The sequence below is a fragment of the Myotis nattereri genome, assembly GCF_964212035.1.
Source record: "Myotis nattereri genome assembly, chromosome: 12".
NCBI classification, from domain to species: domain Eukaryota; kingdom Metazoa; phylum Chordata; class Mammalia; order Chiroptera; family Vespertilionidae; genus Myotis; species Myotis nattereri.
In genome coordinates, this window is record NC_138087.1 from 33,471,606 (window position 1) to 33,499,428 (window position 27,823).

The 27,823-nt window shown below is 41.2% G+C and overlaps 1 protein-coding gene across 1 annotated transcript in view; it reads right to left on the minus strand.

Moving 5' to 3' along the window:
• The window catches only part of KDM4C (lysine demethylase 4C), a 328,521-nt gene that overhangs the window by 295,910 nt on the left and 4,788 nt on the right, over window positions 1–27,823 (minus strand). Inside the window, exons 2-4 of the mRNA XM_081103409.1 lie at window positions 18,007–18,167; window positions 3,279–3,454; window positions 2,087–2,201 (exon numbers count right to left, since the gene is read on the minus strand). Coding sequence (XP_080959535.1) covers window positions 2,087–2,201; window positions 3,279–3,454; window positions 18,007–18,150 — 435 coding nt within the window. The 5' untranslated portion in view covers window positions 18,151–18,167. The remainder of the gene's footprint in view (window positions 1–2,086; window positions 2,202–3,278; window positions 3,455–18,006; window positions 18,168–27,823) is intronic.

A 27,823-nucleotide genomic window follows, 5' to 3' on the forward strand; every position in this document is an offset into this window, starting at 1 on the left:
TGTATGCATGCATATGAGCTTAACCAATGGACAGACGGGGGAAGGCAGGCATGTGTTGAGGGTTGTGGGTGGCCGGGGAGAGGTCAATGAGGGAAAAAGGAGATGTATGTAATACAATAAATAAAAAAATTAAATTAAAAAAAGAAAAGTTTGAGAGCCATGGTCTCAGAATACTGGCATTGAGAAAAACACCAACCAAAAGACCACTCTAATTCCTCCCTCTTCTTCCTCTTCAAAGCACTTTCCAAGCCTCTTGCTATGACCAGGCCATCTTGCAGACCATTATCTGAACACACTTTTTAATAATGTTTTTATTGATTTTCAGATAGCGAGGAAAGGAGAGGGGGGAGATAGAGACACACACATCAATCAGCTGCTTCCCACATGCACCCTGAGCAGCAACTATTCAGTGCACAGAATGACGCTCAACCAACTGAGCCACACCAGCCAGGGCTGATCACACTTTTTAAAGAATGATTCTGATCTTATCTTATTTCCTACTAAATAATTTCAAACAGTACTTAAAGAGGTACAGAATAATCTAGGTAAAGGGTTTCAGGTGTTCACAGCATTACTCAACTTTTTGCTAGGCGAGAAGTTTGTCAATGGAAGAGGGACAAAAGGTTACAAAAAAAGAAAGAATTCTTAAAAACAGAAGTTACAAACTTCAGTTGGAGGAAAAAAGGATTGGATTATTATAGTGGATTATGTGTTCCTGGAAAATAACTAGAAAGACCGTAATAATAGGCACTTTTTAAAAAATTCTTACAATTTGAGGAAAAATTATTAAGGGAAAACTTCTGGAAAAATGAATACATATTAAAATACTGCTTTTTGCCTTAATGTGGTATTATGAATATTTCCTGTTTTCCAAATATTTTATGAGGTTTATTTTTTTTTAATTTGACGCAATTTAAAGATTAGCCAGATAGTCACATACTATATTATTGTTGAATAACCATGTATTTGTTCAATTAGCTGGCTTCAATTTGAAAATACCAGCTATAGAAACCCTGTTGATGTGTCTACTTCCTCTTGTCCTGTTAGGAATTATGAATCACACAAAGCACAACAAATGACTACTCAACCACCTAAAGTGGACACAGAAGTAGCAACGTGACATGACCCTTTACAAAGCCTATTATCCTATATAATAAAGAGGTAAATTGACCCTCGTGCCATAACATCATCCCAAGATGGCAGTGCGCACAGCAGGGGCAGGGCTGGCAGCCACTCCACACAGCTTCCGCCGGGGTTCCTGCAGCCCCGTGGGGGCAGGGCCTGGCGGCTGCTCCATGGAGCCCAGAGGCAGAGCATCGGGGCAGCACTACAGGACTCAGGGCCATCCCACGGCACACCAGCCACACAGGGCGGGACTCCAGAACTCAGGGCGGTCCCATGGCACGGGGGTGGGGGGGGTTTCTGGGTGTCGCGCAATTTCGCACAACAGGTCACTAGTCCTATATAATAGAGAGGTAATAAAGGTAATCTGCAAATTGACCCTCATGCCATCACAAGATGGCTGCACCCACAGCAGAGGCAGGGTTCCCGTAACGAGCCATAATGAGTGATCAGCAGGGACCTGAGGCTGCATGGCGCCAGACTGGGGTGGGGGACCTGAGGCTGTGCCCCCCGCCTGGTGGGGCTTGACAGGGGACCAGGGAACCTCAGGCCGTGCCCCCTGACCAGCGGGGCTTGACGGGGGACCTGAGACTGCACACCCCACCCAGTAGGGCTTGACAGGGAACCTGAAGCTGCGCCCCCCAGCCAGTGGGGCTTAACGGGGGACCTGAGGCTGCGCCAGGCGAGGCTTGGCGAGGCTTGACAGGGGTGGGGCAGCCAGGTGTGGGTCTCGTGTGATTTTGAGGTGCACGTGGGTGGGCGGGGACTTGACTCTGGGTCCCGCAGCGTGCCCCAGACTCTGAGAGGAAAAAGATTTCCATATACATTTTACTAATTTTCTTTCATCTCTGACACTTCTATTATAGAGAAAGGGCAAATAGCAATATTAAAATATTTACTCTAATTAATTCCGTCTTAATGTGCACAAATTTCATGCACTGGGCCACTAGTAATATAACTATACCTCATCATATATGCTCCCATTAATGTCTGCACCATAGATAGGTGCCACAAAAGTTAAGTTCTTCCAGTACTTGCGCTCCAAATCTTCATAATCCAAGTATCTTGGAGTACAATATCTGGAAAAAGCCCATGAAAAAAGTACAAATTAGTAAGATAATTTTAAAATTTTCTCCACCCATTTGATTTATATAACTTTCTAAATAAAATTCTATCAAAATGAAAATACTTAGCTATTCATGATATCAAATCTAAGAAGTAAATATGCATATGTATTTATCATAGATATCTGAATACTCTTAAAATTCCTAAATAACACTATGAAAACTTCGCATTTTTGACTAGTAAGGAAAATATTTTCCTGACAGTATCAACAGTAGAAGCAGATAGTCAAAAATTCATTATTTTAGCTTTTGAAATACTTCCTTAAATCTTGAACCAATTATACTATACAGTCATCCCTCAGTATTTATGAAGGATTGGTTTCAGAATCCCCCCATGGATACCAAATCCGTGAATGCTCAAGTCCCTCATATAAAATGGCATTGTATTTGTATAAAAGCTACCCACATCCTCCCATATATTTTAACTAATCTCTAGATTACTTATAATACCTAATACAATGAAAATACTATGTAAATAGTTATTATACTGCATTGTTTAGAAAACAATGACAAGAAAAAAAATCTGTACATATTTCATACAGCCACAACCATCTGGTACCTAACTACACAATACATATCAGCAACAACATAACTTTTTTTTTAATCAATCTGCAGTTGGCAACTAACACAATAACGGTGGCCATTGAAGTCATTCAAGAATTTTCTTCTATGTAAAATATTTATAATTACATCTTCTAATATGTATAATTTATCATTTAAGACTTAAACATTGTCACACAAAGAAGAAAATTTGCCTTACAAAGATGAATCATGAGTACAATCAAAAACTCATGACAACTAAAAGAAAAACCCATTTACAGATATTATGAATGAGATGGTAAAATGAGGAACAATTTTCTTAGCAACAAACTAAATGCAAGTAGGCAATCATGTGAAGCACAGAAGTAGTTAAATTAGGACTGAAAAAGATTATGCAGATTTTTTTTTCATTACAAGCTCCATCTACTGGTTTCTGACCATGTCCAAGTATGTCTTTGAAAGAAACAAGAGCAGCAAATTAAACCCACTCACTTGCCACTGTTGGCCAGCTGCCTGAACTCCTTCACTGTCATGGCTTTTTTCTGGATATTATATTGAGTGAACAGTCCCGACTGCCCTGTGACCATCTGCTGAATTGGTGCTGGGATGAGCAAATTATCAATGTCATCATAGCACTGCCGTGGCTTCCACTCCTTAGGAGGAATCACCTAAAAATAAAATAAAATAAAATATTACCTTGAAAATATCCCAAGTAGCTATTTAGCTTAAATATTTCAACAGAATACAAGTGAAGAGTTTGTCAGCATTTCTGACAAATGTGTAAAAGAATCATGAAGATTCTTTTTTCTTTTTTTTTTCTTTTTTAAATATATTTTATTCTTTTTTTACAGAGTGGAAGGGAAAGGGATAGAGAGTTAGAAACATCGATGAGAGAGAAACATCGATCAGCTGCCTCCTGCACACCCCTTACTGGGGATGTGCCCGAAACCAAGGTACATGCCCTTGACCAGAATCAAACCTGGGACCCTTGAGTCCGCAGGCCGACGCTCTATCCACTGAGCCAAACCAGTTAGGGCGTGAAGATTCTTATTAAGGGAAATGCTCACATTCTCCCAAGTATTCGCCTTACTGATAACGATTATTTTACACAGCAAAACTTACTGAATACTCACTATACCAAATACTATGCTTGCATTAACTTCATTTCTTAGTTGATACTATTAACCTCTCAATTTTATTTTATTTTTAATATATTTTTATTAATTTCAGAGAGGAAGGGAGAGGAAGAGAGAGAAACATTAATAATGAGAAAGAATCACTAATCAACTGCCTCTTGCACACCCCCTACTGGATATTGAGCCTGCAGCCAGGACATGTGCCCAGACCTGGAATCAAACCCTGACCTCTCGGTTCATAGTTTGAAGTTCAACCACTGAACCACGCCAGCTGGGCTCAATTTTAAAATTAAGAGACAGAACTAAAATAACTTCTAAAGTTTAGTACTATTTAGGTACTAACAAGAAAATACCTCTCATGCAATATGACAAAAAGCAGTGGTATACTTGTAAATGTTTAACAACCAGCTTACTGGGAAAGTGGGGGAAACCTTGACTTATAGCTTTTGCCTATTTCCATGGTAACCACTCCAACCATGGCCACTCTGAGATTACCAACATGATTTCATTGGAGTAGGAAAAAGATGTGAACTATCAATTCTCCTCTGTGACTGTAGCAGGTGGCTCAGCTCACCACTGTTTTCCCATAGTATTCAAACACATCATTACAAATAATGGAAAGATGAGTAAGCACTAAGACCACAAATACATATTCCTATAATTAAAAATTAGAAGGAACAATTCTCTTTCTTTTCTCTCTTACTTTTTTTTTCCTTTTCCCAATTTCATTTTTGCACTTCTTTTTTTTTTCTCATTTTTCTTTTTCTCTTCTTTCTTCTTTATCGCCTAATTCTCTTTGATCTGGTGGTCACATTTATTTGAGGTTATTAATATTGTGAATACATTTGTGTTCAGTGCCTTGTGCGTTGTGCCTTGTTGTGTTGTATTTTGTGCCTTTAAATCAACACAGCAGAGAGAGAACTATATAACCAAACACCTGGAGAAGAGAGATCATGGAGAGAAAGAAACAACCCACATATGAAAGAAAAACAGCCATCACCAGAAAAGGAAGTAAACGAAATAGAGGCAATGGAGACAAACAACCTGTCAGAGAAAGAATTCAGAGAAATGGTCATAAGGTGGATGAAAAGAATGGAAGACAAATTCAACAATATGTGTAAGAACCAAGAGGAAATGAAGAACCAAGAAGAAATGAAAAATGACATCACTGCTATAAAGAACTCAATAGAAAGCATCAACAGTAGACTAGAAGAAGCAGAGGACCGCATCAGTGAGCAGAAGACAAGGTAGGAAAAAATACCCAAGCAGAGCAGCATCTAGAAAAAAAAAATTAAAAGCAGGAGGAGAGCCCTAACCAGTTTGGCTCAGTGGATAGAGCGTCAGCCTGCGGACTCAAGGGTCCCAGGTTCTACTCCAGTTAAGGGCATGTACCTTGGTTGTGGGCACATCCCCAGTAGGGAGTGTGCAGGAGGCAGCTGATCGATGTTTCTCTCTCATCGATGTTTCTAACTCTCTATCCCTCTCCCTTCCTCTCTGTAAAAAATCAATAAAAAAGATTAAAAAGCCGAAACCGGTTTGGCTCAGTGGATAGAGCGTCGGCCTGCAGACTGAAAGGTCCCAGGTTTGATTCCGGTCAAGGGCATGTACCTGGGTTGCGGGCACATCCCCACTGGGTGATGTGCAGGAGGCAGCTGATCGATGTATCTCTCTCATCGATGTTTCTGACTCTCTATCCCTCTCCCTTCCTCTCTGTAAAAAAAATCAATAAAATATATTTTTAAAAAAAAAGATTAAAAAAAAAAAAAAGCAGGAGAGCCTAAGAGAACTCTGGGACAACACGAAACGAAACAACATCTGCATAATAGGGGTGCCAGAAGAAGAGGAAACTGAGCAAGGAATGGAAAACCTGTTTGAAAAAATAATGACAGAAAACTTCCCTGATAAAGGGAAGAAAAAACTCACACAAATCCAAGAAGCTCACAGAGTCCCAAACAAAATGAACCCCAAAACACCAAAGCCAAGGCACATTATAATTAAATTGGCAAACATCAATGACAAAACAAGAATCTTAAAAGCGGCCAGAGAGAGACAGTTACTTACAAAGGATCCCCCATCAGGCTAGCGACGGATTTCTCAACAGAAACACATCAGGCAAGAAGGGAATAGAATGAAATATACAAATTCATGCAAAGGAAGGGTCTGAATCCAAGAATACTGTACCCAGCAAGGCTATCAATCAAAATTGAGGGTGAAATCAAGAGCTTCACAGACAAAAAAGGACTACAGGAGTTTATTACCACCAAACCAGTAATGCAAGAAATGTTAAAGGGTCTACTTTAAAAAATAAATAAATAAATAAATAAGAAACAAGGAAGGAACACAGGGGTAAAGAATAAAAATCGCGAAAAACAAGTATCTATCAATAATAACTTTAAATGTACATGGATTAAATGCCCCAATCAAAAGACATAGGGTAACTGAGTGGATAAGAAAACATGACCCATATATCTGCTGTCAACAGGAAACCCAACCTTAGAAAAAAAGACGCACACAGACTGATGGTGAAGGGATGGAAAAAGGTTTTTCAGGCGAATGGAAATGAAAAATAAAGCTAGGGTAGCAATACTTATATCTGACAAATTAGATCTCAAAGTGAAAGACATAAAAAGAGATAAGGAAGGACACTTCATATTACTAAAGGGAGCAATCCAACAAGAAAAAATAACTCTGTTAAACATATACGCACCCAATATAGGAGCACCCAAATAAGTAAGAAAACTTCTGGAAGAGATCAAGGGAGAGATTGACAGCAATACAATCACAGTAGGGGACTTTAACACCACACTATCACCATTGGACAAATCCTCTAAACAAAAAATCAGCAAAGAAACATCAATCCTAAATGACTCACTAGAACAGATGGAATTAATTGACATCTTCAGAATATTTCACCCCAAAGCCACAGAATATACATGCTTCTCAAGTGCACATGGGTCATTTTCAAAGATAGACCATATACTGGGTCACAAAGTCTCTTCAAATTCAAGAAAACTGAAATCATATCAAGCATCTTCTCAGATCACAATGGCATAAAACTGGAAGTCAACTACAATATAAACAATCGAAAAAAATCAAACACATGGAGACTAAATACCATGCTATTAAACAATGACTGGGTAACCAGAGAGATCAAAGAAGAAATAAAAAATATCATGGCAACAAACGGCAATGAAAACATAACAATTCAAAACCTACGGGACACAGTGAAAGCAGTCTTGAGAGGGAAGTTCATAGCTCTACAAGCCTACTGCAAAAAACAAGAAACAATGATAATAAATTACCTAACCATACAACTCAAAGAGTTAGAAAGAGAGCAACAAGAAAAGCGCAGTGTAAGCAGAAGGAAGGAAATAATAAAGATCAGAGCGGAGATAAATGACATAGAGACCAAAAAGAAAAACAAACAATACAAAAGATCAACAAGCCCTAGCCGGTTTGGCTCAGTGGATAGAGCGCTGGCCTGCGAACTGAAGGGTCCCAGGTTCAATTCCAATCAAGGGCATGTACCGTGGTTGCGGGCACATCCCCATGGTGAGTGTGCAGGAGGCAGCTGATCAATGTTTCTCTCTCATTGATGTTCCTAACTCTATTCCTCTCTGAAGAAAATCAATAAAATATATTTTTAAAAAGAAAGAAAATAAATATGTCTAAAAGTGGCTCAGTCCACGTACCAAAAATATTGTGGGTTTGATCTCCAATTGGGCTGCATACAGGAGGCAACTGATCGCTGTTTTTCATTCTCTCTCTCTCTCTCTCTCTCTCTCTCTCTCTCTCTTCTTGAGGATTTTTTTAATTATAGTAATTTTTCTTTTCAAAAGTTGTAGGAGCAAGAAATACAATAAATTTACCAAAATCTAACTATTGTAAATATTAAGTGCATGTATTAATTTACTTTTAAGTGTTCAGACAGAACTTTAAAAATTCATAAATTCAGGCCTATAGCAAAAATCTTATTTTGGGACTGTAATTTTATTTTATTTTTCTTTCAATTTTATTTTGTATTGGTTTCAGGTGAAGAGCTTAGTGGTGAGACAATCATATACTTTACATCGTGGTCCTTGATTATTTCCAGCACCCCAACTGGCACCATAGTTATCATAATATTATTGACTATATATCCTATGCCTTATTAACTTACCCATGACTATTTTGTAACTACCAATTTGTGCTTCTACGGATTGTAATTTAAAACCTTAACACATCAGATGTTCTTATACAGGAAATGGAAGCACAACTCACAGAGGATTGTAAAATACTGTAATGGTAAACCTTTACATTTAATTAATCTAAATCAGTGGCTCTCAACCTTGGCTGCACATTAGAATCACCTGGGAATCTTTTTAAAATCCTGATTTCTGGACCTCATCCTCCGGAAAGGAGGGGGGCCACACCATTAGTAACAAAGAAACAGAATTTCCAGAGGATGAGGCCCAGAAATCAGGATTTTAAAAAGATTCCCAGGTGATTCTAATGTGCAGCCAAGGTTGAGAACCACTGATCTAAATGAAGGAAACCCATTCCTCCTAATGTTTACCTTCCTGATTATATCAAATTTAAAAAATATATTTTATATCATGATTTTCCCAACCCCAGCCTATGACCAACAACCCATTTAAAATTTTTCTTTTTTTAATATATTTTTATTGATTCCAGAGAGAGAGGGAGAGATAGAAACATCAATGATGAGAATCATTGATTGGCTGCCTCCTGCATGCCCCGGAGATCAAGCCCGCAACCCAGGCATGTGCCCTTGACTGGAATCGAGTTTGGGACCCTTTAGTCCACAGGCTCACACTCTATCCACTGAGCCAAACCAGCTAGAGCCCTATTTGAAATTTTTCAACCAAAATCTATATTTGCACTACTGATCTTTTTATTTAATACTAGTAGCCCTGCACACGAATCTGTGCGCCAGTAGCTCTCTGCAGGGCCTGGCTGCTCCGTTCCCACTACCCAGAGGCTCTCCACAGTCCAGAGGCCCATCTGCGGCCAGGAGCAGAATTCTTACCTCGTCACCAGGGAGATGACGCAAGCGTTCCCCCCTGCCCCCCACCACTCTGTGCCCACTGCCCGAGGCCCTCCACGGCCGGGGTGGAACACTTGCCTTGTCGCCGTGGCGACAAGACAAGCTTTCCACCAGGCCACACACACTGCCCACTCTCAGCGGTTGCCCTCCCACCCCAGGAATGGGGGGACTCCGGCGGGGCTGAGAGGACTGGGCGCCACCATCTTTATGATGGAGTGATGGTTAATTTGCATATTGCCCTTTTATTACATAGGACTAGAGGCCCGTTGCAGGAAGATTCCTGCAAGAATAGGGCTTCCTGAGGCTGGATCAAAGCAGAGAAGGGAGCAAAACCCGCTGAGGCGGGCTTCGCTCCCACTCCGAGCCGCCACAGCTGGGTTTCCTCTCCCGCTCCCAACCAATGCGGCTGGGTTTCCCCTCCCGCTCCCAGCTGCCCAACTGGGTTTCCCCTCCCGCCTCCCACCTCCGCAGCCTTGGCTCTGTTCCTGTCTCCGCTGCCTCTACTTTGCTCCCTTCTGTAGTGCTTCCACATTGTCTTCAGTCTTCGCTCCCAGCCGGTATATGCAAATTAACCTCCATCTTGAATGGGCTAATCTGCATATAGCCGCTCTGATTGGATGGTTGGTGTGGCTTAAGGCATAGCGAAAGTACGGTCAATTTGCATGTTTGTCTTGTATTAGTGTAGACTAGAGGCTTGGTGCATGAAATTTGTACACTCGGGGCGGGGAGGGATTCCTCAGCCCAGCCTGCACCCTTTCGCAGTCTGGGAGTCCTCAGGAGAAGTCCACCTGCTGGCTTAGGCCTGCTCCCCACAGGGATCGGGCCTAAGCTGGCAGTCGGACATCCCTCTCACAGTCCAGGACCCCTCACTCCTTACCGCTCGGCTCACTGAAACTCCCACCATTGCCGCTGCGCTCGCCAGCTGTGAGCCGGGCTTCTGGTTGAGCGGCGCTCCCCCTGTGGAACTGCACTGACCACTAGGGGGCACCTCCTGCTTTGAGCATCTGCCCCCTGGTGGTCAGTGTGCATCAAAGTGACTGGTCATTCTGCCACTTGGTCTATTTGCATATTAGCTTTTTATTATAGAGGATGTTTTTATTGAGGAAGAGAACCAAGATGGCAGCATAGGTAAACACCTGTACTTGCTGCCTCCCACAACCACATCAAAATTACAATTAAATACAGAACAACTATCATCCAGAACCGCCAGAAAGCTGGCTGATGGAAGTCCTACAACTAGAGAAGTAAAGAAGAAAGCACACTGAGACTGGTAGGAGATGCAGAGGCGCGGAACGGGCTGGTCGGGCACCCGGGTGAGTTGTTTTAATCGGGAGGGAGATCGCCTCTGCGGAGGCTGCCTGGAGAAGCAAGGTCCCAGCCCCACACCAGACCCCCAGCCCAGGGTTCCAGAGCTGGGGAAAGAAGTCCCTATGGGCACTAAGAACAATGGACTGTAAAAACCAGTGTGGATTGGGGCTGAGTGACACACAGGCTGCTGGAGACCCAGCTGCTCCTCTTAAAATGCTGGCACCATGAACTGAATTTACAACCTCCCAGTTCCTCTGAGCTCCAGTGCCAGGCGAGGCTCTGAGGGATCCAGACACATACAGGGAGAAACTGGACTGTCTGGCATCAGGGCAGGAACTTGGGGGGAGGGGGGGCAGCTTTCTTCCAGATGGAGGTGCTCGCAGTGGTCATTGTTCCCATGCTGGGACCTCCCCGGTACAGGGATGACTGGCAGCCATTTCTGTTTGCTCCGCCCTGGTGATTCTCTAAGACCCCATCCCACCCAACTTACAACACCACCCAAGCTTTTGCATATTAATGGTCTGTTCTTTCTCAGGCTAAAAAGGTGTCAAACAAGCTGCAGCTGGGTCAGGGATCCCCAAACCTATCAATAAAAGGCCCAAGGCCCTGCATCAGCACCAGCTGCCTTGCTTCACAGTTGGGCCTCATCTGGACACTTCCAAACCCCAAACAAAGAGGAGTAATCTTCAGATCTCTCTGTAGCTCCTGCTGGTGACCCCAGGCAGTGGCTGACTTTGTACCTCCCTGGAGACCCAAGAGCCAGTGTACCCATTGGTCAGTGTGAAATCATACCAGATTACAACTCTTCACATCCATAAGCAACGCACTCAAGGGGTAGACTCAGTGAGCACCAAAGCCCCACTGAAGCAAGTCCTGCTCCATAAGGTTGTCTCCCTCACAGACGCTCTCCCACTGAAGTCGCAGCTGGTCCTCACAGCCAATTGGCCTGGAGGTCAATTCCTCCCAGTGACACCAACAGCAATCAAGGCTCAACTTCAACAAAACTATGCACACAGCCCACAAAGGGGTGCACCAAGAGTGTCCACCTCAGGTAATTGGGGAGGCTAAGCCACTGGGCCCTATAGGACACCTACTACACAAGGCCACAAGACTTACCAGCTACCCAATACATAGAAACAAACACAGGAAAATAGCCAAAATGCAGAGACAAAGAAGCATGTCACAAATGGAAGAAATGGAAGAAAGCAAACTACCAGATATAGAATTCAAAACCAGAGTTATAAGGTAACCCAAGAATCTTCTAGAAACCTCCAAGGAACTTAGTGAGACTTTCAAGGATCTCAGTGAGAATGCCAAAAAAAATGGAAAAGGACCAGTCAGAAATTAAGCATACACTGACTGAAATAAAGAATAATATACAGGGATTCAATAGTAGACTAGAGAATCCTGAAAATAAAATAAATTATTTGAAATACAAGGAAGCAAAAAACACCCAACCAGAAGAGCAAAAAGAAAAAGAATCCAAAAATATGAAGATAGAGTAAGAAGCCTCTGGGACAACTTCAAGCGTACCAACATCCGAATTATGGGAGTGCCAGAAAAAGAGAGAGAGCAAGATATTGAAAACCTTTTTGAAGAAATAATGACAGAAAACTTCCCCTACCTGGTGAAAGAAATAGACTTACAAGTCCAGGAAGCACAGAGAATCCCAAACAAGAGGAATCCAAAGAGGTCCACACCAAGACATCATAATTAAAATACCAAGGACAAAAGACAAAGAGAGAATCTTAAAAGCAGCAAGAGAAAAACAGTTAGCCCTCACTGGTTTGGCTCAGTGGATAGAGTGTCAGCCTGCAGACTGAAGGGTCCCAAGTTTGATTCCGGTTAAGGGCACATGCCTGGGTTGCGGGCTTGATCCCCTGTGGAGGGCATGCAGGAGGCAACGGATCAATGATTCTCTCTCATCATTAATGTTCCTCTCTCTCTCTCTCTCTCTCTCTCTCTCTCTCTCTCTCTCCCTCTCCCTCTCCCTCTCCCTCTCCCTCTCCCTCTCCCTCTCTGAAATCAATAAAAATATATTTAAAAAAGGGAGAAACAGTTAGTTACCTACAAGGGAGCGTCCATCCGACTATCAGCTGATTTGTCAACAGAAACTATGCAGGCCAGAAGGGAGTGGCAAGAAATATTCAAAGTGATGAATAGCAAGAAACTACAACCAAGATTTCTCTACCCAGCCAAACTATCATTTAGAATTGAAGGTCAGATAAAGAGCTTCACAGACAAGAAAAAGCTAAAGGAGTTCACCACCAAACCAGTATTATATGAAATGCTGAAGGGTATTCTTTAAGAGGAAGAAGAAGAAAAAGGTAAAGATAAAAAATATGAATGACAAATTGGTTGGTTGCTCCCGGCATGCCCCCTACTGGGGATCGAGCCACAACCCAGGTATGTGGCCTGTCCAGGAATTGAACCAGCATCCTCTTGGTACATGGGTTGACACCCAACCACTGACCTACACTGGCTGGGCTGTACTACTTATCTTAAAATAAGTTGCTATTACTACCATCTGCCTAAGAGCAGGAAGAAGAGTAGTGTTCTTACAATCTTTCTTCACCTTGAGGGCATCGCTATCTGTACTTCCTAGGCTATTCTTGAAACTAGATAAGGTGCATAACCTATGGCTCAGGAGAGTCTATGTCCAGATTACTGTATGAAAGAAGTTCACCCATTGTTTTTTAATATACTTTTATTGATTTCAGAGGGGAGGGGGGGAAGATAGAAACAGCAATGATGGCCCTAGCTTATTTGGCTCAATGGATAGAGCATCAGCTGCGGATTGAAGGATCCCAGGTTCAGTTCCAGTCAAGGGCACATGCCCGGGTTATGGGCTCGATCCCCAATAGGGGCTTGCAGGAGGCAGCCGATCAATGATTCTCAATAAAATCCCTTCCTCTCTCTGAAATCAATAAAAATATATTTTAAAAAATGAAAAAGAAACAAACAGCAATGATGAGAATCACTGATTGGCTGCCTCCTGTACGTCCCCTGTTGGAGATCAAACCCATAACTGGGCATGTGCCCTAACCTAGAATCGAACCGTGACCTCCTGGTTCATAGGTCCACACTAAACCACTGAGCCACACTGCCGGGCCACCCATCCTATATAATAAAGAGGTAATATGCAAATTGACCCTCACAAGAAGGCTGCCTACAACCAGGCCTGCAGGGGGGTTGGTGAGGGCAGGCCAGCAGTAAGAGGTAACCAGGCTGACGGGGGCCGGGGGGTGGGGTGGGGGGGACAGTTAGGGGACACCAGGCCAGCGGGGGAATGCAGTTGGGGGCAATTAGGCCAGCAGCGGGGGGCAGTGAGGGGCGACTAGGCCGGCAGGGGGGCAGTTGGGAGTGACCAGGCTAGCAGGGTGGACAGTAAGGGGTGACCAGGCCAGCGAGGGGGCAGTTGGGAGCAACCTGGCCGGCAGTGGGGGGCCTTTAGGGGTGATCAGACTGGCATGCAGAGGCAGTGAGGGGTGATCAGGCTGGCGGGGGGGGGGGGGTGCAGTTACGGGTGACCAGGAAGGCAGGTGAGCGATTAGGAGCCAGCGGTCAGGATTGTGAGAGGGATGTCTGACTGACGGTTTAGGCCCAATCCCCGGGATCGGGCCTAAACCGGCAGTTGGACATCCCCCAAGGGGTCCCAGATTGGAGAGGGTGCAGGCTGGGCTGAGGGGGACCCCCTCCCAATTGCATGAATTTCATGCATCAGGCCTCTAGTTTTAGATATAATAATGGTTCATCATACCCTTCCTGAACAAAAACAATACAAGCTTTACATTTAAGGAGGCTATCACTCTACACCAGTGGTTCTCTAACATTCTGGCCCTTTAAATACAGTTCCTCATGTTGTGACCCAACCATAAAATTATTTTCGTTGCTACTTCATAACTGTAATGTTGCTACTGTTATGAATCGTAATGTAAATATCTGATATGCAGGATGGTTTTAGGCAACCCCTGTGAAAGGGTCGTTGGGGGTCGCAACACACAGGTTGAGAACCACTGCTCTACACTTTCCCAACTCAACCACCAACTTTGTTAGGGTGCCAAATCTCTCACTCTGGAAATAAAAGTTAAATCTAAAATATAAATCTCAGAGGGAAGGAGGGGGACAGGAAGAGATTAACCAAAGAAGTTTTATGCACACATGCATAATCCATGGACACAGTCAATAGTGTGGTGAAGGCCTAGGGGAAGAAGGGAAGAAGGGAAGGGGGTGTCAATGAGGGGAAAAGGGGACATCTGTAATACTTTCAACAATAAAGATAAATTAAAAATAAAATACAAAAGATGTTGCTAAAATAAAAACTAAGACAGACTGTAATCTGAGACCAAAGTCACTTCTTGAGAAACTGAGGAACTACTCAACCATCATCCTCAAATCATAAATCAAGACCAATTCATTAATGGTGCATTAACGAAGATGCTCATGGGTGGCTCTGTTCCCCAGGGCTAGCCTTCAAAGCAACTAGCAACATTAATAGCTTTGATTTTTGCAATCTAATTTGATTAGATGCAATTTTATACAGTTATTTGCTGCAAATTCCAGAAAAAAGAGGAAAAATAGGTAAAATTGAATTTGTGACTTGATAGAGATGGCAAAGATGACTAAAAACAGTTAATTATATTCCTAATTAAGTAAAAGGAAATTTTCACAAGCTGAATAAACGAGTATCTCCAACTTGCTCAATGAGTCTCACTTTTCAAAAAAGTCTGGACCCAGGTGTGTTTTGTTCAACATTCAGAAAGCTAATTGTAGTTCTCATTAACTTCATTCTGATCCATAGTGCCAAAGGCGGCACAGGTGCACTCCGTGCCTGACAGTCCCTCGTGAGGACAGTTGCTGCTTCCTCTTCTCATGTTACTAAACGTGCCTGCCACCCCACCACAGGACAATCACTAATCTCTATGGAACACAAGACTATGTATGTTTTCAAGAAACAAAAGGGGGAGAACAGGACAAAGGGCTGCACTCAGAGCCCAGAGAAGAGGACAGTCACCCTCAATTCCCCTTTACCCCAACAAAGCCCAAGTTCTTGCCAACTCACTGCGAGTTTATGGTAAATTGTGTCTGTCAAAATGGTAACATTCTCTTAAACTGAGAATGGCTATTCTCCCCCAAATAATCTGGAAGTATTGAGGTTTCAAAAATGGGTTCTTTAAAAGAGCTAACCCAATAAAGTGGTTAAACTAAAGATCACTCATCTGAGAAATTCATCATAAACCTTTACTTTCTCTTTGTTTTATTTTCCTGCTTTTTAACATATTTTTATTTATTTCAGAGAGGAAGGGAGAAGGGAGAGAGAGATAGAAACATCAATAATGAGAGGGAATCATTGATCGGCTGCTCCTGCACACCCCCTACTGGGGATCGAGCCCACAACCCGGGCATGTGCCCTTGACCAGAATCAAACCCAGGACCCTTCAGTCCGCAGGCCGATGCTCTATCCACTGAGCCAAACCAGCTAGGGTTTATCTTCCTTTTTTTAACCTCTCACCCACCCCTAATGAATCTTCCCTCAACTTAATTTCCTCAAATTTTGAATCTGTCCTAGGAGGGCCTTGAACATTACAAAACAGAATTAGAGACTTCAGGGGATGGATGCCACAACAGCCATGAACTGTGTTATAAGCATCAGAATCCACGCACAGTAGGACTAGAACACTGACCCCTGCAGTTCTAAAGCTCTCTCTTCAGCTACTGTCTGTTCTCGATGCTCCTGGACCTTCCTGAAGAGATGGGGATTCCAAGGAGAACTCGAAACCCATTCACAGTCGAGAGGGCTCTGCCAGAGCTCAGGAATTAAGGTAGTGATGCTGACAAGTCCACAGAAACCCAGATTATGAACTTAACCTTTAGAAAAATAATGAAATAACTGCAATAAAATATGTTCTTCTGAGAAAAATGTTTAAATTAAAATAGATTTCCAGTATGGAAGAGACACAAAATCCATCTCAAGTCGAAATCAAAGAACAGCCTCTCTCTTTCAAAGCTCTAACTTTGGGTCTATAGGTTCAAACCTGCAATGCAGTCCTCAGCGCCTCCATGACCACTATTCTGACCCTGAGCAAATCACAATTACCCCTGAGAGTACTCTCTGCTGCAGCTCTGACTCCCCCAACAAAGTCATTCTTCCCGTAAGAGCCATTGGGATCTTTTCAAACCAATATCACAAAATAACAAATCATCAAATAAACAGTCATCATGTCCTCCTCTCCTCTGCTCTAAGTCATCAATGCTTCCTGCTGTAGTTACTATGGCCAGTCAAGCCTAATACCATTTGGCCCCTTCCAGGGCTCTCACCTTTTCCCACTCTCTTCCGTTCCACACACCCTCTTCCTATTCATTCCATACATGAAGCTCAAGTCAACCCCCAGGCCTCTGGGCTTCTATTCCTTCTGTCCCACATCATGAAATGTCGGTTTCTTTACAGCCTTTAGGTCTCTGCTCAAATGTTATTATCTCACCATCCTGAGATGCTACCACCAGAATATAAGCTCCATGAAGGTAGGAACTTGGTTGGTCTGCTCTGTCCCCCACTTCCTCCCACATATGGTATAGTGCCTGGTACCTAGTATGCAATCTCCATCCATGGTGAACAAATAACTGAAAACAAAATAAAATAGGCAAATCTATAAGAGAAAGAAAGTAGATTAGTGCCTAGGGCTGGGTGCATAGCAGAGACTAGAGAGTGACTGCTAATTGGAATTATATATGGGAATGACTAATGATGTTCTATGAATATACAAAATACCATTGAATTAAATACTTTAAATGAGTGAATTATATAGTGTGTCAATTATAACTCAATAGATCTGTTAAAAAAAATTTAGGAGTAGGATATTCTTTTTTTAAATATATTTTTATTGATTTCAGAGAGGAAAGGAGAGGGAGAGACAGAAACATCAACGATGAGAGGGAATCATTGATCGGCTGCCTCCTGCACACCCTCTACTGGGGATCGAGCCTACAACCCAGGCATATGCCCTTGACCAGAATCAAACCCACGACCCTTCAGACCACAGGTTGACACTCTATCCACTGAGCCAAGCTGGCTAGGGCATGTTAAATTTTTTTTTTTTTATAAAAGGAAGACAGAGCCTAACCAATTTGGCTCAGTGGATAGAGTGTTGGCCTGTGGACTCAAGGGTCCCAGGTTCAATTCCGGTCAAGGGCATGTACCTTGGTTGCGGGCACATCCCCAGTAGGGAGTGTGCAGGAGGAAGCTGATTGATGTCTCTCTCTCATCGATGTTTCTAACTCTCTATCCCTCTCCCTTCCTCTCTGTAAAAAAATCAATAAAATATATTTTAAAAAATAAAATAAAAATAAAAGAAAGACAGAAAGAAAAATATAGATTAAAAAAGAAAAGGGAGAGAGGGAAGAATAGGAGGAGGGGGGAGGGGAGTTAATAACTGTCCTCTATGGGAAACTGATGAATAACACCTCTAAAACTCATATATCAATCTCCGTGATTTCCATGAACTGCTTTTGGTTTAAAATAAGCAACAACAAAAAAACCCAGAACACAATCTACTATAAAGAGTTAAAAAATATATTCTTCGAAAAAAATAAATGCTCCATAAGATTAACAAGAACAAAGATTTTACAAATATCTTCCTTTGGAAGAAACCATTTCCCACATCATGAAGACTAAGAGCATAACTGAAAGGCCAAGTGATCATTCTGGTTTAAAGGATCTGAGGAGAATCACCTTTGCAAGACCAGCTCGGTGGGCTCCCTTAGATTCCATGTATGCGAGGTATTTGTTGAATTCCCGGAACTCCTCCATGGAAGGTCTGAAGGTCATGATCTTACAGCTGGGATTCAGCCGACTCTCCAACTCAGCCACCTCCATGATGGCTGGGATGGCCTCTGCAGAGAAGAGGACACGGTCATCAGCAATGAATTATTACATGGTTAAGGTTGGTGACCATTTCTCCCAAATGGCATGTAAGCTCCCAGCAGCATGTCTTTTAGTTACTTACCAATTCCTTCTACCATCCTATTGTTCTCTCATCTCTCTAGACTGCTGTGGGGGAAAGAAACAAAAAACTACCTCTCATCCTTCCCTTACTTTTCCTACCCACCTCCCTTCACACTTATACAGGTACACATGCCCAAATGCGTGAGCTGCAGGATGAAAGTCTCATCCCTGTACAGGATACACATAATCATTTAGAAGTGTCAAGATCAGTCTCTTGCATAACTATCATGCCCTTGTCCATCACCACAGCCTGCATTATATTTTATGCTCCAACAGAACTCATGGATTTGTGCTACTCTAAACAACTATGGCCCTAACTGGTTTGGCTCAGTGGACAGAGTGTTGGCCTACGGACTCAAGGGTCCCAGGTTCGATTCCAGTCAAGGGCATGTACCTTGCTTGCAGGCACATCCCCAGTAGGGGTTGGGCAGGAAGCAGCTGATCAATGTTTCTCTCTCAACGATGTTTCTAACTCTCTATCCCTCTCCCTTCCTCTCTGTAAAAAATCAATAAAATATATATATTAAAAAAAAAAAAAAAAACAAGTATGGCTCTCTCTGCCTTTGCCCAAATTATTTCCTCGCATTGAAGCATCTTTTACCTGTTTCTTTACCTGGCAAACTCCTGCCCACTATCAAGATTCCTGGAGCAGGCCTATGCAAACCATCTGTGTATTTCGACCTCCCTCTCTGCATTCCTCTTATAGTGGTTACCTGTCCCAATGTCTGACACTTCCAACCATACAATGAACTCTAAGCTCCTTAAGGAAAAGGCAGGCAGGCTCTCCATCTCTTTAAACCCTGATATTCAGTCTGGGATCCAGCCTGGCCCATAATATCTGCTACAATACTATTTGCTCACTGAATGAAGGAAGAAATGCCAAAATGTTATTACTTATATAAAATCATACCAAATGCAGGAAAAGGAAAGCATTGGTCCCAAACACAGGAAAGTCACTTAGAAAACAGGTTCATTTGCTTGACTGGTAAAGAATAACAGAATATAGCCGAAACCGGTTTGGCTCAGTGGATAGAGTGTCGGCCTGTGGACTGAAGGGTCCCAGGTTCGATTCCGGTCAAGGGCATGTACCTGGGTTGCGGGCACACCCCGAGTAGGAGATGTGCTGGAGGCAGCTGATCGATGTTTCTCTCTCATTGATGTTTCTAACTCTCTCTCTCCCTTCCTCTCTGTAAAAAATCAATAAAATATATTTAAAAAAAAAAAAAGAATAACAGAATATAAATATCTGAGCAGTGAGAAAGGGGAAGAAGCCCCCAGATTACCTTTGTAGAAACATTTGTTACAGGGAAGGCAGCCCTACTTCTCCCGTGGCCCAAAAATTGGAGTGGCCTGCATATTTCTCTAGGCAGAGGAAGGAGCCACTGAAGAAGAAATTGCAAATCCAGCCAATCATTCAATAAGTGGTTACTGAATGCCAAACTGCTGGGTAGGCCCTCAAAAGAATGAGATGACACCCTAACAATAATGGGGTGAAACAGACAATAAATATGGACTCTGAAGGAGAAACCAGGGGAAGGGGAGAGAGCACCAAGAGGAGGGGGCCTGTTTTATACAGGGAAGGCATTTGAGAGGCCGAAAGGAAGAAATAAAGCATGAGGATATCTAGATTAAAAGCAGTATAGGCCAAGGCTACAGCAAGGACCCTCTTGGGCTCTTCGGGGAATAGTAAGGAAGTGAGTGTAGCTGGAGCTAGAACAAGCTATAGCAAAGGAGAGAATGGTAAGAGAGGAGATGAGGTAAAGTAAAGGAGATGAGAATGGGATAGGAGATGGGGGAGAAAAAAGAGTTCAGTCTTTACTCTGAGAGTAATCTTGACGTCTTTCCCTTTCTTGTACATTCCCACTCTTGATACTCTAATATATGTTTCTATTCAACAGATGACACTGCTTTCTAAGGAAACTGTTCTGGAATATTTTAAGCAGAGAAATGAGCAGGGTAATCACTCTAACTGTTGTAGCAAACAAAGACAAGTTTGGAAGCAGAGGAAATTTACACCAATCCCAGCAAGATAAAATGGTGACATGGGCTGTAACCAGTTTGGCTCAGTGGATGGAGCGTCAGCCTGCGGACTGAAGGGTCCCAGGTTTGATTCCAGTCAAGGGCATGTACCTTGGTTGCGGGCACATCCCCAGTAGGAGGTGTGCAGGAGGCAGCTGATCGATGTTTCTCTCTCATCAATGTTTCTAACTCTCCCTCTCCCTTCCTCTCTGTAAAAAAATCAATAAAATATATTTTTTTTAAAAAATGGTGATATGGACTGGTGTTGAGCAGTAAGAAGTAGTCAGATTATAGGAGGGTGAGGGGGGACAATGGGGCAATAAGGACACATATGTAATACCTTAATCAATAAAGAAAAATAAATGGGGGGAAAAGTAGTCAGATTGAAGATATATTCTAATCAAAATTTCCTGACAGAAGTGAGAGAAACAAGAATCAAGATATAGGTCTCAAAAACAGAACACTGGCTCTGTCTGACAAGAAATGGGAGCAATGACACTAAGATATGTAGCAAATTAGTAGTCATTAAACCTCAGCACTTGACCTAGTTTGCTAACTGGTCTGTGAAATATGCTTTGCCTCATCCTAGTCTCACTACTTCCTTGATTACACAAAACTGTTCTACCTGCAAATCAGATACATATACTGAAGATCTTAGTTAGCTTATATTTTACAACTTTTCAATATATAAAGTTTAGATTAAATCTATAAAGGTTGTACAATCATAAAGTTTAAAATGTTAAAATTTTTTAAATATGTTAAAGCAATTAAAAATGTAATGCTGCCCAGCCAGCATGGCTCAGTGGTTGGGCGTTAACCTATGAACCAGGAGATCACAGTTCAATTCCAATTCAGGGCACATGCCCAGGTTGTGGGCTCGATCCCCAGTGTGAGGCATGATTCTCTCATCTTTGACTTATATAGCTCTCCCACACTTCTTACCTGCAAATATTACCTTATCACGAAGGAAAAATATCTTTTATCCTTATTCTTTATATGACTTTATTTGGCTGATGCTGTTCCCTGCTAAATGTAAATCAATATCCTACAGTGCTTTCCTGTGTACCGCTGGATTTCTGACCTGTGTTCTATTATTTACACAATTTCTGTAAGAAGAGTGAAACTGATGGCTCTCATCGTGGGAGTGTTAGTTTCTTAGTCAAGGCCTACCTAAGAACTGTCTGCACTGCTAACTGCCTTTGAAGAGAACATTTCAGGATCTGCTACAGAGTGCAGCCCCCTGAGAGATGCAGCGCTCGCCAGGTAAGCAGACGATGCATTAGGTTAGAAAGAAAATGAACCAAGGCACAACTACTAGCTGTGCTAGCATCAGAAGAGAATGCTATTCCAGCCTCCCCCATGGCTTCTCATGAGGACTCACCCAAACCCTAGGGGCCAGGCCAGCCTCTCCTGTCCTCACTCACCCCTCCTTTCCTAGTGAAATTTTTAAAAGGAACAGAGCACTAAGGCTCAGGCCAAGCAGGTTCAATGGAGGCAGAAGGTAGCTGGAAGCCTGGCCTTTCAGTTTCAAACTGCAGCTCATCCAGTTTGATCTCACAGTGAGTCTGCATTGGCTTTGCAGACTGCTTCAGTCAGGCATTGTTATGGGTTGAACTGTGTCCCCCAAAAGATATGTTGAAACCTAATTCTCAATGCCTATGAAAGTGACCCTATTTGGAAACAGGGACTTTGCAGATATAATCAAGTAAAGATGAGTTCATACTAGATTAGGGTAAACCCTAGTCCAGTGATGGCGAACCTATGACACGCGTGTCAGAGGTGACACGCGAACTCATTTTTTGGTTGATTTTTCTTTGTTAAATGGCATTTAAATATATAAAATAAATATCAAAAATATAAGTCTTTGTTTTACTATGGTTGCAAATATCAAAAAATTTCTATATGTGACATGGCACCAGAGTTAAGTTAGGGTTTTTCCAAAAGCTGACACGCTGAGCTCAAAAGGTTCGCCATCACTGCCCTAGTCCAAGGGTGGGGAACGTCCAGCCTGCAGGCCACATAAGACCCGCAAAATCATTTGATCTGGCTCTGCCAAAGCATTAGGGGTGAGTTAATTAAATGTTTGACCAAATATAGCAGGATAATCTTTAAAAGTTGATAATTTTGTATGGCCTGCAAGTGATCTGTGTCCAAGTTAGCCTTGCATCAACTTTTCAAACGCACTAGGTCAAATTTTAATAATATCTGTCATTTCCTAGCTTTTCCTTTCTCTAGCTATTATACTACCTTATATTATTAAGTGTCCAACAATAGAGGCCTGGTTGAATCAACACAGGCCACTTCCAACACAGGACAAGCAACATAAAAGGAATGAGGAAGATCTCCAAAAACAGAACTAGAGTGATTTCCAAATTATACCATTAAATTAAGAAAGCACAGTGTAGAACAGAGTTTATAATTCTACTTTGTGTATAGAAAACAAAACCAACAAAAATGGTTACCTATGGGGAAAAGAAGAGACAGAAAAGGAAGTAAAGCTTCTATGAATGTAGATCTACATATAGTTTTAACTCTGGAATCATATAAATGATTTATATCACACAAAAAAACAAATTTTAAAAGGCCTTAAAAACTGAGAAACAACTCATCTAACTATATAGTAAGTCAGTGGCATAAACAAACAAAGAAAAGAATTGCTTAAGTAACTTTGAGTCACAGTGTTTAGGCAGTAAATCCTAAAAAGATATATTCTGGGATACAGAACTACCTTTGAATATGTCAAATTTCATTTAGTTGACAGATTGTTAGCAGTAATATTGGTATTAAATTTTAAAAAAAAAATGAGCAAGCAATTTAAGATACAGCAACTAAATAACAATACTGTCCTTAGATATCAAGAATTTCATTGTAGCCCTAACCGGTTTGGCTCAGTGGATGGAGCGTCGGCCTGCGGACTGAAAGGTCCCAGGTTGGATTCCGATCATGGGCATGTACCCTGGTTGTGGGCACATCCCCAGTAGGAGGTGTGCAGGAGGCAGCTGATCGATGTTTCTCTCTCATGGATGTTTCTAACTCTCTATCCCTCTCCCTTTCTCTCTGTAAAAAATCAATAAAAATATATATTTTAAAAATAAATAAATAAGTAAATAAATAAATAATAATGTTAAGGACAAAAATTGCCGCAGTCTTTCCTCATGTCTAAACATAACTATTCTATTTCCCTTATCTCTTCCATACTGTCTCAGGAAAAAGTCAAATCTATCAGGGAGTTTAACTTGAGTTAAAGAAAACACAAAGCTCTACGGGTTTATTTTTATACTTGCTATAATAAATAGTACTTTTTAACTTTTTCTTTTAAAATAATTTCAAACACAGAAACATTGCAGGAATAGGAAGAAAAGAACCTATATACACTTTATCCAGATTCATCTATTAATATGGTACCAGATCTACTTTATTCATTTGTATTTTCTCTGTCTCTACACTAGACAACAACAAAAAAAAATGTTGGGGGATTCTGTAATAAATCATAAATCTCTAACTGGGCAGGTCATAATGGGTAGTGACACCCCAGGCCAGCCCTGGCCATTGTTCTTGTGCATCTAGGTTAACACACCTTTGTAATACCAGGTGTAACCACTCTCAAGAGAGCACATAATCTTAGCTAACCTGTAATCCAATCTCCACCTTGCCTACCTGTAAGCTTCTTCACCTTCCCTCCTTAATTTCAAATGCATAAAAGAAACTGCAAAACTGTTATTCTCATTTGAGATCTTGCTTCCTGCAACTCTCATCAGTTTTGGCTCAAATAAACTCATACATTTTTGGACATTTCTTAAATCGATAGCACACACACATGATATAGTATACAAGATAGAATACTCCTTGTATATATATGTATATACAATTTTTTTCTGAACCATTTGAGAGTAAGTTGCATACTTCATGGCCCTTTACCCCTAAAGTTTACTAGTATGCATTTCCTAAAACAGGGTCCTTCCTTTACACAGAGACAGTAGAGTTTTCAACTCTAGTAAGTTTAATATAGGTCCAATGCTTATATCTAATTTCTGTATTCCAATTTTTTAAGTAAGCCAATAATATCCTTTATAGCGTATTTTCCCACAGAAAAACAGTAATGAACATGCTGATTTTTTTTTTAAACGTTCATCTTTTATTCTTAGAGACTGCTCTTTCTGCTTTGTGGGTGTGTTGTCTTTTTTATAAAGCATTAGATAATAAGTTTTCTTTGATAATTTTTATTTAAAAATTTTTAAATATATTTTTATTGATTTCAGAAAGAGGAAGGGAGAAGAAGAGAGAGAGAAACATCAATGATGATAGAGAATCATTGATCGGCTGCCTCCTGTATGTCCCCCACCAGGGATCGAGCCCGCAACCCGGACATGTGCCCTTGACTGGAATCAAACCAGGGAACTTTCAGTCCACAGGCTGATGCTCTATCAAATGAGCCAAACCAGCTAGGGCTATTTTAGAAAATTAAAGTTGACAAGCCTATGTCAGTCCAATTTATTTTCTCAAATTGGGAAGTCTGGAAACCAGGGAACTAAATGATCTCTGAGATCTTTCATTGCTCCAATGTTACATATGAGAGAAGAAGGAAGAGAGGGTGGAGGGATGGAAGGCACTAATTATTTACATTAATGAAAATTAAGTAACTTACTCAAGTTCAAGTACTTATTCAACCAATACCTTTTTGGATTCCAAGCTTTTAACTCTACAAAACCCCAACCTCCACCTAATCAGGAATCTTACAAATGTAACATTCTTAACAAACCATTCTCTCAGTAAAAATGGCTTCCACTTGCAAACCACTTTAACTTCAAATTCTTCAGCTTGAAAAATAAGATAACTAGTCCCATCATTTCCCTCCAAAGCATATAGGTTTTCAGACTTTCCTATCTCCCCCTAAATCTTCCACACGTTCAAGTGACAACTCTCTATATCTACAGCTAAATACAAAGATTAATCAAAAAATTTGCATGGCCCTAACTGGTTTGGCTCAGTGGATAGAGCATCGCCGACCTGCGAACTGAAGGGTCTCAGATTCTATTCCGACAAGAGCTGTACCTTGGTTTCGGGCACATCCCTAGGAGCGGGTGTGCAGGAGGCAGCTGATCGATGTTTCTCTCTCATCAATGTTTCTAACTCTCTATCCCTCTCCCTTCCTCTCTGTAAAAAAAATCAGTACAATATATTTTAAAATTTTTTTTGCATGGACAAGGAAGCAATAAGAAAGAAAATACAATTTTTTTTTCTTTGATTGGTAAAGATAAGAGAACTATCTCAAAAGTGCAAAACACAGATAATGGCAACTGAGAGTCACACCCTCTAAGGAAATGATAAGGGAAATCGACTATGAAATCATCCTAAGATTCTACCCATCAATCCCTAAAGTGTTCAAACAGAAGCAGAAGAATCTTTGCATTACTAACAGCAGAGGCAGCTAACATTTAAGCACCTAATATCAAACTCACTCAAGGTCACACAGCTTTGAAAAGATAAGCATAGGTGTTAACTGGGTTTTTGCTGTAGAGAACTAAAGAGGCAGGTAGATGGAAAGGGAGGCTTAGATGCTTGAAATCTGCTTCCATCTGGCCCCAGGTACAGAAGTCAAAAGTAAAAAATAAATCATTCGTCCCAGAATAACTGCCTAACTTGTTCAAAATCAGAAGAAAAACAAAGCAGTAGTAAAGATGGGACAACTGGCCAGGAATTCCTTCCCCTTTATTAGAAAGTAAAAATCCAGAAGGGTGAGGACTGCTAACAATGAACGCATAATAAATCCCACTATAACTAGATATCTTCCAAACTTAACAGAAAGATATCGCCTAATTCATCCAAAACCTTCTCCATCCCTTCAACTCATGCCATATGGATGACCTTAATAAGGAAATTAAAACTTTCCAAATTATCAAGCAATGGGCAACCATAAGTGAACATTCATTATCAACAATCTTGAGCAGGGCAGAGAGTAAGGAAATCCTCAGCAAAAAAGATGAAAAACAAGGCTTGGTAAGCTTTTATAACTTAGACAGGAAAGGGAAAAACTCAGGCTAGGAGAAAAAGATGGATCACTGTACAGTACAAGATATTGCATATCATGAACGTGGAATGTACATCCCAACTGGAGAGGGGTCTCTAAACTCAGCCAATAGAAACCTGGGCTTTAGCCAACATTTTAATAACAGTGTTATTTTGCCTATTTGCAAATACATATTAATGTATAGGAAATTTGTATTTTCAACTGAGCCTTTCCTATTATAAATGCAATGTTTATTCTCAAAAGAATTTTAATAAAGGCATATTTAAATTACTATTAATCCCACCACCAAGTTGAGATTCCAGTGTATATTTTCTAAACATGCACATTTATAAACACGTTTAAACACAATTGGGAGAATACATTGTATACAAATTTTGTATACTGCTTTGCTTTCATCAAACACAGAAGGTTTGGACTTATCTAATGCTTTTAAATATTTTTGTTAGTTATGAATATCACAGCATAGTGTTCAGTTAAAATACATACTTGAGTTCTTCCAATATATAGCTACCAAAATAGATGATAAAAGATCAATATTTCAAGATGGGACCAAACAGCACCACGCCTTCTGGTAAGTGAACAAATAAAAACCACAGCTCTAGGGATCAGCTCCAGTGATCATGAACTGTGCCACCTTTACCCAGCCAGGCTCCTTAATTTACACATTCACAAATACTTACTGATTTGCCTTGATCCTCTTGTTTTAGGAATGTCCTTTGGTTTGTAACAAATTGAGAAAACAAAATTAATGAGTGGCCAGCCTTAAAATTCATTGACTGACCACACACCTGTAATGAGCTCAGCCAAGTAGGGTGAAAGAGTACTGGCTATTGGTGGCCCAAAGAAGCCTAGAAGACCTAAGTGAAAGCCAGGTTTAGATTTTTCTAACCCTCCTTTGAGAACAGGCTGGAACGTATCAGCAGGAGGAACTTTCTTTTAATAGGGAAGGGAGTGGTATTATCCTTGTACTTTCCATCAGAAAAGACTGAGATATAGCCATTGTGTTTCAAAGGAGGAGGAGGGGCTAGTAGAAATGAGGCATTTTCCTTATATTGTCTTAGAGCTATGCGGTGCAAACTCAGTCTGCAGTCCTACCCAACTTAGTGGGTTATATCTACATTTTTATATTTAATACAGAACAAAATAGAAAATATAAGAGTACAACACAGCTGGCAAAGTATTGTTTTGTGAAAGTTTTGCTTCAATTTTATATGTGTATATATGTGTTGGATCAGAATGGGTAAAATATATTTCCTACAGTTTGCTCTGATTTTAATTTCCTTAATTTTTTCATATATGTAAAAATCATTAATTTGTACAAGTGCTTTTTGAGTACCTACAGCTAGTGCTGGTGAGACAGTGGTGTGTTGGTGTGATATAAGTAAATAAAAATACGTGACCCTTACCCTTATAGAATTCTTACCTTTAGGAGTAAACAATAGAATAATCACATAAATAAGATTATAAACTGCTAAGTGTTATGGAAGGAAAAGCTCA